Source organism: Felis catus, chromosome C2 (genome assembly GCF_018350175.1).
Source record: "Felis catus isolate Fca126 chromosome C2, F.catus_Fca126_mat1.0, whole genome shotgun sequence".
Taxonomy (NCBI): domain Eukaryota; kingdom Metazoa; phylum Chordata; class Mammalia; order Carnivora; family Felidae; genus Felis; species Felis catus.
The window spans coordinates 133376404-133391783 of record NC_058376.1 but is presented as its reverse complement, the minus strand read 5'-3'; the positions used below and the strand labels follow the sequence as shown (position 1 = coordinate 133391783).

At 43.7% G+C, this 15380-nt stretch overlaps 1 protein-coding gene across 4 annotated transcripts in view; it reads left to right on the top strand.

The window, feature by feature from the left end:
* Nucleotides 1-15380, top strand: part of RFTN1 (raftlin, lipid raft linker 1) — a 207836-nt gene that overhangs the window by 79849 nt on the left and 112607 nt on the right. For 3 of the 4 annotated variants that reach the window (XM_006936444.5, XM_006936442.4, XM_045037652.1), the window contains one exon: nucleotides 986-1172. In XM_006936444.5, the coding sequence (XP_006936506.2) occupies nucleotides 986-1172 (187 nt within the window). The remainder of the gene's footprint in view (nucleotides 1-985; nucleotides 1173-15380) is intronic. The other variant, XM_045037651.1, reaches the window with a different exon arrangement.

The following is a 15380-nucleotide window of genomic DNA, read 5'->3' as shown; positions in this document are numbered from 1 at the left end:
TTGTATAAAAAGAGAGGGAGACATATAGACTTTACTTGTGTATGAATTCAGCAATTGTTAATGTGTATACAAAAAATGGATAATACTGATTGCCTTTAGGGAGAAAGCCTGAAGGGGGACCGGGCTGGGGTGTATACTTTTAATTGTGTATATGCTTACAGCTTTTGATTTTTGAATCTTGTCTGTCCTTCTCAAAGAATTGTTTTAAATCCAAATCTTAAAATAATTCCGTAGGTGAAAAATACTTGTTTTGATATTCATAATTCTAATGTTGAGTTAATGTGAGTGTTTTTTCAAATATTGACTAGCTTTTTGTGTCTAATTTTAGGCAATTGCCTATTCGTATTTTTCCTCCTCCCTCCCTCCCTCCCTCCCTTCCTTCCTTCCTAACTTCCTTCCTCCCTTCCCCCTTTTCCTCTTTTTTTCTTTTTCTTTCTTTCTTTCTTTCTTTCTTTCTTTCTTTCTTTCTTTCTTTCTTTCTTTCTTTCTTTCTTTCTTCCTGTAGTTTCTTTGCAAATTAAGGAAATTACCTTTGTCTTAAGTGTCACAGAAATTTGTTCCAGTTTGTCTTCTGACTTTGTTAATACTGCTTTTTGCCACCTGGAAATTTTATATTTGCGTGCAATTTCATTTTTTCCTCCTCCTCTTTTCTTTTCTTTTCTTTTCTTTTCTTTTCTTTTCTTTTCTTTTCTTTTCTTTTCTTTTTTAATTTTTGGAGGGGATGGAAATGACTCTTCCAATATGACCTCTGAGAAGACTGACTTCTAGGTTTAAGACATCTAGTCAGCAATGCCTTGAGAGGACTTGGGAAATAACCTGCTGCTTTAAGTTCTCTTTGAAGGCAGTAGTTAAGACAGGAGTAAACTCGCTCTTAGCAAGAGGTGACCTGGAGGTCTCTGCAAGGGCAAGGGGAGAGGGACTTGGGTGGGGGAGAGCGGGCAGTTTTGTTGGGTCCCTGATGAGCCTCTCCTCTCTCCATCTACAGCAGAGCTCCCGAGGTCCTCAGCAGTGAGGCTGGCCTCCCTGCACGACCTGCCCGCCCAGCTCCTGGAACTGTATCAGCAAGGCTTCTCACTAGTGGCCCTGCACCCCTTCGTGCAGCCAACCCACGAGCGGGAGAAAACACCCCTAGAGCACATCTTCAGGGCCATCCTGATCAAGAAAACTGATAGGTAAGTCTTCTGAGGGTCAATGGTTAGCTTAGCATTACGAGGCTGTTGCGTGTTGGAGGAGGGAAAGTGAGAAGACGAGGGGTGGAGAATATATTTGAAATTTGCATGACATTCTCAGGGCCTCTGCCCTCTGACAGGTAAGGCAAAGTGTTAGACAACCAGAGAGGAGTTTCATAGTGTCCTGTGACTGTCCACGCCTGACTCCGTATCACATCCTGTCCCTCCTTTAATTTATTGGATTACACTCCACTAGAAAAATGCCTCCTCTGAAGAGGTGTACTCCCAGAATGATGTAGCTGGTAAAAGCATCATACTATTAATCTCAAATGCATGGCTGCAAAACACAGTATTTTTTTTTTTTAAGTTTATTTATTTGTAGGGGCGCCTGGGTGGCTCTGTTGGTTCAGTGTCTGACTGTTGTTTTTGGCTCAGGTAATGATCTCACGGTTTGTGAATTCCAGCCCTACGTCAGTCTCTGTGCTAACAGTGTGGAGCCTGCTTCAGATTCTGTGTCTCCCTCTCTGTCTCTGCTCCTCCCCGGCATACTCTCTCTGTCTCTCTCTCTCAAAAATAAATAAATTTTTTAAAAAGTTTGTTTGTTTATTTACTTATTTATTTATTTGGAGAGAGACAGAGACAGCAAGAGTTGGGGGGGGGTGGAGGGGGCAGAGAGAGAGAGAGAAAATCTCAGGCAGGGCTCAAACCACGAAGCCATGAGATCATGACCTGAGCTGAAAGCAAGTGCCAGATGCTTAACCAACTGAGCCACCCAGGCTCCCCAAAATTATTTTTTTAGAGGCTATATGCAAACTTAATATCTTCCTCAAAACTGTAGAGATATTGGATATTTTAAACTTACCATAAGTTCTGTCAGTCACTAGGGGGGAGAAACAAAAGCCACTTGAATCAAGTGCTGTGATTGATTTGGTCTTCATTTTGATTTTCAAGACTTTGAGGATGTTTTCCAGTATGGCTTGCCCAGCTGAATGCTTATTCTTATGCTCTTATTGGGTCTAATTAGGCAAAGAGAGGTTGAGGTTGGTTTCTCAAAAGGAGCAGTATTAATTTTAAGTGATTTTTTGTTTTTAACAACAAAGGTGGGATAGTAAACACGTTACGTTTTTGTGCTTCATTGTGAAATAAAGTCTGGCGAGAGGAATCAGATCTGTCCTTTGGCCAACTATCATGGGAGGAGTGACGACATGAGGTATAGTTTAAAAAGCGAGAGGGCAGAGTGACTGCTTCTCTTTCTCTCTGCCTGGAAGATAGACACCTGGCTAGTGAGCTCACCAAGGCCAGCTGTGAGGCAGAGGGCTGAGTGACTAAGATGGGCTCCTCCTTCCTGGCCAGTAGAGTTCATTTCTTCATGGCTGATCAAGCTCTGGGCTCTTAGTCGGAGTCAACATGCATTAGAGTTTGAAGTGAGAGATGGCAGGCACCTTTGCTAATGTCCAGAATTACCATGGTTTGTGTAGAGTAAAACTTTTCTCAAGTCTGTCTTTTCTGAGTATTGGTTTCTTTATGTCAATTTGCTGTATATCTGGGTCAGTCACAAGAGAGCGTTGTTCTGGGAGCCATAGTGGTTTTAGGTTCCACCGACACATAGGATATGCCTGATTATTTATAGGTCCCTTGTACCAAGTGTTCACTGTGTGCCGGGCTTTATAGGTGTCATTTCATTCCCGTAAGCAGCCTTTGAAACAGGTACTTTTTTTCTTTCCATTTTAACGGTAAGGAAGCTGAGGCCCAGGCGTTGACTTCTTTGTCAAGGTCACACAAATGGCAGCAAGCAGAGCTCTGACTGGTCCCAGGCAGGCTGACTCCCAGACCTGCATCTGAACCCTGATGTGAGGTACCTGAGGTGTTCCTGCACCCAGGATTCTTGTGGACAACTCCTTCCCAACAAAAGTGGGGAAGATCCCTTTGATTTTTAGATGAAGTAATTTCATCATTCCACCTTCCTCCATTTTTACCACTCAATAATCTCAAAGAAGTCAGAATTTCAGAAAGGAAACAAAATAAAACCAACCTACCATGTACCTCCCAGGTTACACAAGGCATACACTGGGCATCAGTGTTTCTGTTCCTTACCTCATGCCACTGGCCTTGATGTTTAGAGGGGAAAGTCTGCTTTGGCCAGGTCACAAGAGCATCCCTCTTGTGTAATTCCACTGTCAGGGATTTGCCATGAAGTCAGCACATCATAAATGAATTTGACTCTAAATGTGAAGATATGGTTTTTTTTTTTTTTTTTGCTGCTGTGGAGTACTGCCTCTCAAACTTTGATGTGCCTCCTGTGAATCTCCAGGGATATTGTTCAAGCGCAGGTCTGGAGGTGGGCCTGGGACTCTGCATTTCTTTCTCTTTTTTTTTAATGTTTATTTATTTTTGAGAGAGAGAGAGAGAGAGAGAGAGAGACAGAGCATGAGCCGGGGAGGGGCAGAGAGAGAGGGAGACACAGAATCTGAAGCAGGCTCCAGGCTCTGAGCCGTCAGCACAGAATCTGACGCGGGGCTCAAACTCACAAACCACGAGATCATGACCTGAGCCGAAGTCGGACGCTTAACTGCTTAAGCCGACCGAGCCACCCAGGCGCCCTGAGACTGCATTTCTAACACATTCCTAGATGGTATCGATGCTGCTGGTCCATAGATCACACTTAGAGCAGCAAGGGTTAGAGGACCTGACTAATTCTTGTCCCACTCCGTGCCTGACAGTCACCTGCATTCCTGGGGATTGCCCCTTCACTGCCAGGGAGAGTTTTGAGAACTGGAAAAGATGAGAAGGAACATGCTTGTGGTTGGAGGGCCTGTGCTCTATGCTGACCCTAGCTGTCAGTGAGTACTGTAGTGTCAGGGGCACATTTGTAGATTTTTCTGGTACTAAATGATTTGCAAGGCCCGAACTTACTCTCAATTATCTGATCAGATGAAGTGGGTGAGAAAGCTCCTCTTAAGGATGAAGAACCCTCACTTTTGGGAATAGTCCATTATCAGCCTGTGGTGGAGCTGAAGTGTTCAAGAGGGGTTTTTATACTTCCACTGAGGACAGTCCCTGAGCTAATGAACTTACTTTCCAGAAAAGGAAAATGGGTCAAGCTATTAAGAAGAATGAGACACGGGTGTGCTTGAGGGTTTTTAAGTAAGAGAAGATGGCATTCTCCTTGGGTTCGAGTTCACTCTGGTCTACAGTGCCTGGACCACCTGCCTGGATGACTTTAAGGAACATTCCAGGTTCTTAACAAGCAGAATCAGAGCAAGAAATTCCTTGGATAACTTTGTGCTGCATCTTTGAAGCTGCTCCCACCCCCACCCTGTCGTGTTTGTTTTTTTAAAGGAAATTGCTAAAGCCATGGTAATGACAGTGGTAATTTGCCATTCTCTTGGCAAAAATGACAGAATTTCCCCCACATCCATTCCCCATTAGTATTGGGTGGGAGGAGTGGGGGTGAGAAGCAGGATCATTATAGGATATCATTTTAAAGGACAGGCATTTTCTCATAACAAACACAATAACCATGTGTGTTTGCAACGGAGAAAAGACACCACACTATTAAAAACAAACAAACAGGGGCGCCTGGGTAGCTCCATCGGCTAAGTGTCCCCTAGACTCTTGATTTCAGCTCAGGTCACGATCTCAGGGTTCATGAGACTGAACTCTGCTCAGGCTCTGTGCTGGCAGCCCCGAGCCTGCTTAGGATTCTCTCTCTCTCTCTCTCTCTCTCTCTCTCTCTCTCTGCCCCTCCCCCACTTGTGCTATAAACAAACAAACAAACAAACAAACAAAAACCAATGGAGCTTTTCCTGTACCAGTAGGGAGTTTATGTAGTAGAAATGAAACAAAGGAAGTACATGATTAATCTTTAATAAAGACAGTTAAAATGATATTTTTCATAAAGTCTGCCAAAGTTCTGACAGCTGTAGATGCTGTTAAATGAAGTAATTTAGGTCTCAAAGATGAAGTAAATGCCTGGTTAATATTTTTTCTAAGTGGACCATCTTGATAGAGCTGTAGGTAAACTTTTTAGAGTACCATCAGTCCAAATCAAGTTCATTTGCAAGAATTACCATGGGATGACTACTTGAAACTTGGATATGAATCTTAATACGTTTGAAAGGTGAACATAATGTTTTTAGCAAATAACTGGCCTTTGGGATCTGCAGCCAGACCAGGAAAAAGAATAGAACCATGCAAGCTTGCACTCATTTCACTCCCTCACTCCCTCATTCATTTGCAAACGCTCACTGAACACGTATTCTTTGTAAGGTTTTTTCCTAGGAGCTCCGCTTGGTGGGGAGGTAGAAGGTGCGAGGTTCAACTGGACACGGAGCTTGCCTTCCAGATACCTGCGATTTAACTGAGAAAATAGGGGGCACCTGGGTGGCTCAGTCAGTTAAGTGTCCCAACTCTTGGTTTCAGTTCAGGTCATGATCTCATAGTCTGTGAGTTCAAGCCCCACATCAGGCTCCAGGCTGACAGCACAGGGCCTGCTTGGGATTCTCTCTCTCCCCCCTTCTTTCTCTCTTTCTCTCTTTCTCTCTCTCTCAAAATAAATAAATACACTTAAAAAGCAACTGAGAAAATAAGGCATGCCGTGGGAGTTTGGAAAAAGAAGTCACCTTCTGCTGGAAAGGAAACCAAGGAAGTGTTTCTGGAAGAAAGAGCTTTTAATGTGGTCCTGATTTCTTTGGGGCAAAAATAGGAGTAATGTGCAAGAGGTAGAGGAGTGTATTTAAATCTTATAATTAAATGTTTTCTCGTGGAGTTTGGATAATTTGTGAGCATCATTGACAGTCTAAGTGGATCATTAATGAGTTTTTCCAAAGGCTCAGCACAGTAGTATTTCTCTGAGCCCTATACCATTTTGACAAACCTTACTTAAATCCACGAAAGATTGCCTGATCTTTTTTCTTGAAAATTCTAATAACCACCCTTTCATTTTAAGATGTCAGGCCAACCCATACACCTAAGTACAAATTGTTCTTGATCCTAGGTGTGTTGAATTTACTTTGAAAACTGACTCAAGAGTGAATAGCTGAATACGGAATATTTAATGAATAAGTAGAAAGAGAATTTGTACTCTTTCCCAAAGCTCTTTCTTTGGAACACTTAGTGATTTTTAACGGACGGTATAGTTAGTATAGTTTCATTCACTGAATTCTAAATACAGTTAAGTTGTCCTTCAATTTTTGGGGGCAGCTTTCCTTAGAATGAGTTGCCAAAGATCTCAAAACTTGCTGGCTAAGAGAAGTCACTTATTACAATGTCACTTCTGGTATTTCGTGAGTATGGGTTTAATTCTAGGTCATTTTATGGTTGTAGACATGAGTACAAAAACACATTGTGCTGCCCCATTTTTCAGCTGCTGAATTGTCATTGTTCACACGTAGAGCCATGATTGAAGCCATTTGGGTCCAAGTCCCCTGGGATCTTGCCTTATATGGTACGGAGGACCACAACATTGGTGAATTCTGTCCACATTCATCAGGTGCCCTTTGGTCTAGGGTGAGGGGCTGGGGCACACAGCCAGGCGCCGCTAATGCAAAGGGTGGGATTCGGAAACCCTTGTGGAGGGTGGAAAATGCATATAATGAACGCTGCCCTTAGGAAAAAAAAAAAAAGGAAACTACCTTTGAGAATCTCTGTCAGCCCACGAAGTAATACTGGAGCATTTCTCTACCTGATCTGTGCATGTTTTCCTGCAGGACTAGACTAGATGGGTGTCTCCTACAGTGAACCCCGTGGGGAAGTAAGTTGGTTCCGTGTAGAAGGATACTTCGTTAGAATCACACCTGGGGACAGGGGGGTGAGGTGCTTGCACCTGCAGAGGCAGAGGCGTTTGTGGGAACCCGGGTGGAGGGAAAGGTCTCCGCGCCTGGCCTCCCGGCTCACATCCATTCTGGGACACATCTGCCTGTTGAGAACAATTGGGCCGTTTTAAGTGGTAAACAGGCCTGTCCTTCAGTCAGATTTCTCTGAGATAAACGTGTGAGATAATAGCTTCACTATGCAAAGGTGGCTCTAAAGAGCTCTCAAAAAACTTCTCTGCTGGGCTGGGAGTTGTCAGATATATATGCAAATTATGTGAATGCCCAGCTAAATCAATAGGTCTTGGTTTTCACCTCTCACCCGGAATTTATTAATGGAGGTGCTTTAGAAAAGGAGGCTCTGTGGCTCCCATTTGCTCTGGGTCTGGAATGATGGGTGGATTTAAATTTTTTTTTTTTAATTTATTTTTAAGAGAGAGACAGAGTGTGAGCAGGGGAGGAGCATAGAAAGAGGGAGACACAGAATCTGAAGCAGCCTCCAGGCTCTGAGCTGTCAGCGCAGAACCCACTGCCGGCCTCAAACTCACAAACTGTGGATCATGACCTGAGCCGAAGTCGGATGCTTAACCACTGAGCCACCCAGGCGTCCTGATGGGTGGATTGGAACAGGGAAACAAGTGGCGAGATGGGTCTCCCAGGCAGACGGACTGGTTCTGGAAGAGCCAGAACCCAGAAAAGCAGACCGGGGATGGTGTGGGGTGACCAGAGCACGAGGTCAGAGGGAAGCAGGGAGAAGAGGCATGAGAAGCACAAGGGCCTGGATCAGGAGGCTTCCAACAGCTGGGCTAAGAACTTTGAATTTACCCTGAGGTCCATGGGGAACCGTTGCAATAGTTTTGTTTTATTTTGTTTTGTTTTGTTTTGTTTTGTTTTGTTTTGTTTTGTTTTGGAGGAGCAACCCTTAGAGTCGTGCTGAGTTTTCAAAGTGTAAGAGGCGAAGGAAAAGAAAACTAAGAAAAAGGAAAAAAAAAAAAACCTAAGAGGGAGAAAAAAGGAGGCTGTCAGTTATGGAGGGAGCCGGATGGTAACTGAAGTAGACTGAGATGGATGGGAGATGTGTCTGATGGGAGGAAATAGTGGATTTTAACATTTAGCTGAAAAGGGAGAGCATGAGGGTAGAGGAAGAATCGAGATACGAGTGCAGTTTTGACTCTGAGTGACCCGGAGGGGTAACTGGAGGAGGGGGGCGTGGGGACGAGGAAGGGCTGTGTCTTCGTGGGGTTTCCCAGAAACAGATCCTGAGAGGATCAAGGAAGTGTTCCCAGGAAGCCTCCGTTAGAAGTGGGGACGCGGGACGGGGAAGGGAAGGAAGCCTGCAAGAGTACGATGTCAACCTTGGCCTGATTCGGCAGGAAGCAGCGAGTGTACCTTGAGGCTGGGGAAGCGGCTTCCGTACTCCTGCACCGAGGAGCCCTTTGCCGTGAGCCACCCTAGGCACTTCCAGATCCAGGGCACATCCCGGAGAGGCAGTCACGATAGCCGAGGAAGACCTGGAACGTGCAGATCCTGGGGGGACGCACAGAACCAGGAGGGGCTTTGGGGGGCATCCGGGTGCGTATGGGCAGCTTCCACCGCAGAAGGAATGTGAATGGCATCAGTTAGGTCGCGTCGTGCTTGCGGGCAGTTGCCGGTGGCAGGATGTCCACTGGCAGGTGTGTGCCGGGCGGTCAGGAGCCAGGAGAGAAGTCTGAGCTGAGTGAGGTCACGGGAGGCTGTGTGAGGCCGCGGGAAGCCCATGAGGACGGGCCCACTGCTGCGTCGCTGACTGAGCCCAGCCTGTCGTGGTCCCCATTCCCTACACCAGATGCCTCTGGTAATTCTTAGAAAAGACGCAGTGGCTTGCCGAAAGCCGCGCTAAGTGAGCTGCTCTGTTCCAAATTGACCATATGCTTGGAGTCTGAGAAGTTTTTCCTCTCAGACCGCATCAGCAAGCTGTACTCCCAAGTACTTACGAGCAGCCCAGATTGCTGGATGAGTCAGCTCTGGCCGCCCAGTGTCAAGTGATGCAGTGAGAGATGATACTTTTGGCTTTTTGCTGTTTTATTTCCAGGAAAGCAAATATCAGAAAGTGCCCAGCCTTTACCCCTTACTCCTTGTTGGGGGCTGGGAATCTAAAATCCTGAAGACTGACTTTTTTTTTTTCCCCCCTAAGATAGGGCTAGCAAACTGAGATGCCTCCAGGGGCCAGGATCTTGGGTTGGGGCTCCTGGGTATCAGAGAACCACTGCCTCACTCTGCCCTGTTGTTGCCAGGTGTCACCAGATCGTGTCCGTTTTCTTGAGAAAAGCCAGAAATCTGGATTTTTACATGAAAACTTCCCTTTTTTCAAGATTGCCTCACTTTTCCAAAATACAGGCATACCTTGCTTTATTGTGCTTCTCAGATACTACATGTTTTACAGATTCAAGGTTTGTGGCACTCCTGTGTCACGCAAGTCTGTCGGTGCCATTTTCCCCAACAGTTGCTCACTTCATGGCTCGGTGTCACAGTTCGGTATTTCTTGCAATATTTCACCCTTTTTCATTACCACTATATTTGTTATCATAGACTGTGGTCAGTGATCTTCGACGTTACTGTTGTGATTGTTTCGGGACACCACAAAACACACTCGTGTAATAAGACAGTGAACTTAATAGATCAAGGTATGAACTGGCTGCCCCACCAACCAGCCATTCCCCCATCTCTGTCCCTCTCTTGGAGCCCCCCCCCCCATTCCTGGAGACACAGCAGTATTGAAATCAGGCCAGTTAATAACTCTGCAATGGCCTCTAAGTGTTCATGTGAAAGGAAGGGTCACACATCTCTCACTTTTAATCAAAAACTAGAAATGAGGAAGCTGAGGAAGCCATGTTGAAAGCCAACATAGACTGAAAACTAGACCTAACTAACACACAGTGAGCCAAGCTGTGAATGCGAAGGAAAGTTCTTGAAGGAAATTAGAAGTGCTGCTCCAGGGACCACATGAATGACAAGAAAGAGAAACAGCTTCATTGCTGCTAAGGAGAAAGTCTCAGTGGTTTGGAGAGAAGAGCAAACCACCCACAACATTCCCTCAAGGCAAAGTCTAATCCAGAGCAAGGTCCTTACTCTCTTTCATTCTATGAGGGATGAGAGGTGAGGAGGCTGCAGGGGAAAAGTTTGAAGCCAGCAGAGATTGGTTCATGAGGTTTAAGGAAAGAAGCCTCCTCCTTAGCAGAAGGCGGCAAGATGAAGCAGCAGGTGCTGATGGAGAAACTGCAGCAAGTGACCCAGAAGATGTGGCTGAGACAGTGCATGAAGGTGACTACAATAAACAGATTTTCAGTGGAGACAAAGCAACCTTCTATTAGAAGAAGATGCCAACTAGGACTTTCATAGCTGGAAAGAAGTCATTGCCGGGCATCCAAGCTTCAAAGGACAGACTGACTCTCTTGTTAGGAGCTAATATAGCCAGTGACCTTAGGTTGAGGCCAATGCTCATGGAAAATTCTGAATATCCTAGGTCCCTTAAGAACTATGCGAAATCTACTCTGCCTGTGCTCTGTACATGGAACACCAAAGCCTGGATGATAGCTCATCTGTTTTCAACATGGTTTACCAAATATTTTAAGCCCACTACTGAGACCCATTGCTGAGAATAAAAGATTTCCTTTCAAAATATTACTGCTCATTGACAATGCACCTGATCATTCAAGACCTCCGATGGAGATGTACAATGAGATTAATGTTGTGTCTGTGCCTGCTAACAATATGCATTCTGCAGCCCATGGATCAAGAAGGAATTTCGACTTTCATGTCTTATTATGTAACAAATACATTTTGTAAGGCTCTAGCTGCCATAGATAGTGATTCCCCTGATGGATCTGGGCAAAGCCAATGGAAAACATTCTGGAAAGGATTCACCATTCTAGATGCCCTTAAGAGCATTCGTGATTCATGGAAACAGATCAGAATATCGATTAACAGGAATTTGGAAGAAGTTGATTCTAGTACTCATGGATGACTTTGAGAGGTTCAAGACTTCAGTGGGGGAAGTCACTGCAGATGTGATGGAAACAGCAAGAGAACTAGAATTAGAAGTGGAGTCTAAAACTGTGACTGAATGGCTGCAATCTCATGATAAAACTAACGGATGGGAACTTGCTTCTTATGGGTGAGCAAAGAAAGTGGTTTTTTGAGATGGAAACTTCTCCTGGTGCAGATTCTGGGAAGAGTGTTGAAATAACAACAAAGGACTTGGAATACCACATAAACTTAGTTGATAAAGCAGCAGCAGGGTTTGAGGGGATTGACTCTGATTTGAAAGAAGTTCTGTGGGTAAAATACTATCAAACAGCATCAGCACATGCTACAGAGAAATCATTTTGAAATCATTTGAAAGAACAAGTCAATGGATGTGATAAATGTCATTGTTATTTTAAGAAATTGCCACTGTCACCCTAACTTTCAGCAACCCCCCCCCCACCCTGGTCAGTCAGCAACCATCAACATGGAGGCAAGACCTTCCACCAGCAAAAAGATTAGGACTAACTGAAAGATTAGGACCATCAGATGAGGGTCAGCATTGTCTAGCAGTAAGTATTTTTAATTAAGGTACTTTGTGTTTTTAAACGTAATGATATTGTACACTTAATGAACTACAGTATAGTGTCAGCATAACTTTGCTATGCAAAAAATTCATTTGACTTGCTTTATTGCACGAGTTACTTTATTGCAGTGGTCTGAAACCAAATCTGCAGTATCTCCAAGGTATGCCTATAACGTTGTGCAGCCCTCACCCACCCCACTGGCTGCCATCTTACAATCTTTCAGATTTCTGTATGATGCTTCTTTCAGTGGAGTTAATCATTCACCCTTTGAGCTGCCTAGTCTCCCTTTCACACCCAGCAATCATCAGACTTCTCAGACCCTCTTGTTACCATTTCTGTATGTCTGCCCACCTCCTCTCCCCCTTGTTAAATCTTCTTTCATCTTTGGATTCCCATTACTTAGAGTGCCAGGTGGTGAGTAGGTGTTGCTCAATAGAATTTTCCTGAATTGAGTAGAATAAAGCTATGCCCTGGAATTTTGCTACCATCATTCACTAAAAGACCATAAATTCACTGCAAAATGGATCTGTCTTCGGTTTACATATTTACCATATCAAAAGTGCATCTTGATAATGTAGCCGCACAACATGGACCCCAAGTAATGGATCTCTCTCTCTCTCTCTCTCTCTCTCTCTCTCTCTCTCTCTCTCACACACACACACACACATCCTTTCATTGCCCAAATAACAGTGATTTGCCACAAGGGTATATGTATGTTATTTTTTGTTCTTCTTTTTTTCTTTTTAAAAATATCCAAAGGATGGTCTTCAAAGGAAAGGAAATCTTTGTGGACCTTAAGTGGAGTACAAATGTATTACATTGCCTTTTTTTTTTATAGCCCACAAGATAACATGAGCATTTTCTTTGGCATTTGCAAAGGGCAAAATTGGGAAAGTACAAAATTATACTGGAACTAAAAAGAAAGTTCTTTTAAAAATTATAATCGAAAGTGTCCTCTTTAAGTGGCCTTATGTCTCTTCATGTCTAATTTCTACCAATTACTTTGACTCTTGGGAGAATTATAGGGTTTCTAGAAAGAGGTTTCATAATTAAACGAAATACACAGGGGGTGGTAGCCTACAGGGGTGTGCCCTAGAAAATGCTCCCACATGAGGCTGAGGTTCAGCCCTGAAGCGTGCTGATTGTTGGAATCACACGTGGGGAAGGAAAGTAACGCTGGGCTTAGCAGTGATTGACATGTGTTACTGTGGTGGGGAAACCACAGCAGCTGGTTTATTCCCTGACAGCAGAAATTGAGGAAGGTGAATTCAAAGTTCTTTTCTTAAATCAGAGCAGGGAATACGAAGGTGTTTGTTTAGCATGGAGGTCGTTATTTTAGATTCAGATGTAGAAAGGGCCCCCACTCTGTGCTCTCAGCTGCCCCTCATTGTTGGCGTGGTATCAGCCTTCATCAGTTTTCTCAAGCTTCCTGAGGTATTTGGAGGACTTGATTAGCTCTCCTGGGCTGCCACTGTACCCCCCAAGGAGCTGTCCAGTATCACCGAAGACTGCCTTAATTTATTCCTCCTATTTCCCATCTCACTCTGGAGTGACACCCTTCTCTGGTGTGTTGAAGTATCAGGATTCACTGTTAATTATTGTGTTTGCACTTTCCAATCTAATATGCTGGTGTAAAGCCACATTCTCTTGGGGAAAGAGAGTTTTCTTCAATCCACACCCCTAATGGCTTGCCTAGTTACTCTTATTCTCCACCTCCAAAGTGTCGGCCTTTGTCCCGGTGGAGAGAACAAGGGAGACAGACATGCACTGTTCAGCGAGAACTCATTCCTCCCGCCCGCTCCCCGTTTTATAGCTGTCCTTGATTGCCTGTGTTATTCCCCGTGTTTTATTTTTTATTTATTTATTTTTGTCTCCTCTGAGAGAGAGAATTAGCATACTAGTGATTTCCAGTTGTTCCCCAGTAGTTTAGAATGGCGGAGAATAGCAAACAGGTACCCAAAGCACAGAAACACAAGCACTAAATTTCTTTGAAATATCCTGTTGATCTTAAAGCTTATGCAAATACCAAAGTACCATGAAATGTCTGTATTTGTTTTAAAGTCAAATAAATAAGGCCCCCCTTCCCCACAGAACACACAATCTTTCAACAACAATGGAAGATTTATTCTGTGGCATTACAGGTGGGCTATACAGATAGTTACACACTATTTTGAAGGCCTTGTGCACACAATGTAGGTAATTGAGTTGCAGATACTTTTACTGAAGTGTTAGATTTTTATATGCCTATTGCATATTAAATTTGGGAACTCAGATTGTCTTACTTTAAATATTCCTGGCAGTCTTTTTTGTCTTTTCTCTTTGTCAATCAGACTTAAATTAGTTTGTGTGTGTTTTTCAAGCTGAGAAAGACATGGGCATTACCAGTGTTGCGTCCTGGAAAAAGGACTTAATTTTACATATTTAGCTATGAATTCAGCAGCAGGTGAGAAGTAACTGTCAGGTCCATATAAATATATTATTAGTGATTTCTGTGTTCTTAGGATTTTGATATAATGACTGTCTTTATATCTATATAACTGTCTCGTATAATTTTTTAAGTGTTTGAACGATGGAGCCATTTTACAAAGAGATAAAAGCTATAAATATGATTTAGTGGAGTACATCATTTCATTTGCCTTCCATTCATCAACCATGAGTTGGAACTGAAAGTGGCTCCAAAGTCTTTAAAAACCAAATTAGTAACTTGTATTCATACAACACCTGTTTTTGAGAGTCTGAGAGCACTTTTGCTTCACTCCTATATGTGTTAAGTCTTATAATCTATTCTCACTATGTCCTCATGACGGCTGTTTTTGTTGTTAGTATTTGTTGAAAACATTATCGTGTGTTCAGTGGAGGTTTTAGACTTAATTCTGTTTTGTAGCTGAAAGGTACCATTTTCTTCCCTTATTCCCCACCTCCCATTTCATAGCCTAGGAAAATTAGCCTAAAGAAGGTATAAATGACTCCTTGGTATTGAAGTGTGGGGTGGGTGAGTGGGACTGTGGGGTGGGTGTGGGGCTTAATTCTATCTTGAGGCTCATGGCTCAGAAATACACCATCTTTCAGCTCAGGGGTCCTGGAGCTTACAGAAGAGTCCTCAGAGCATTCCCAGAATCCTCTGGGCTTTGCAACATTGTCAGTCCCATAGCTGGGCTCTGGGACCAGAGGCCTGGTTATCCCCAGACTAGTTTCAGGACATAGGGCTGACACTGCAAGCCATTTGGACCACCCTAGATGGCTCCATTCAGCAGATTGGCTGGGTCTTATCAGTTTCTGCACTAAAAAGTTCTGTGCAAATGGTTCTGAGACCCTTAGTGAATTTTTTTCCTCTGTTTCTGAAAAATATAAAATAAAATAAAAATGTATTTATTGGGTGTCTTGTGTCTTCTAAGGTAGTAGCCTTTGTTAGAATGAGATGAGCACAATCCCTGCTCTGGAGGGGTGGGTGGCATTTATAACAATGCCCAACTTGTTGAAATTTTTATTTTCAAATTTTTATAGTTAAAATCCCCAAAATGGCTCTGTCAAGCAACCTGGATCTTATTAGGAACAAAAAGCCCACTTTCCTTGTGAAGAACATGTATACGTTTGCAAGTAATCGTTAATACGATCCATCATTTACGGTGCCAGCCATAATAGCCACCATCTGTTAATTGCTGTGTCTGGTCAGAGCTCTTGTTCATTGATTCAGGACATACATTACCTTTACTCCTGAAAGCCAAGACGAAGAAGCCAAGGCTCAGAGTGGTGACTTGTCCAGAGTCACACTTTTGAGAGAGTCCTGGTAGATAGTCCTGCCAGAGTCCTGG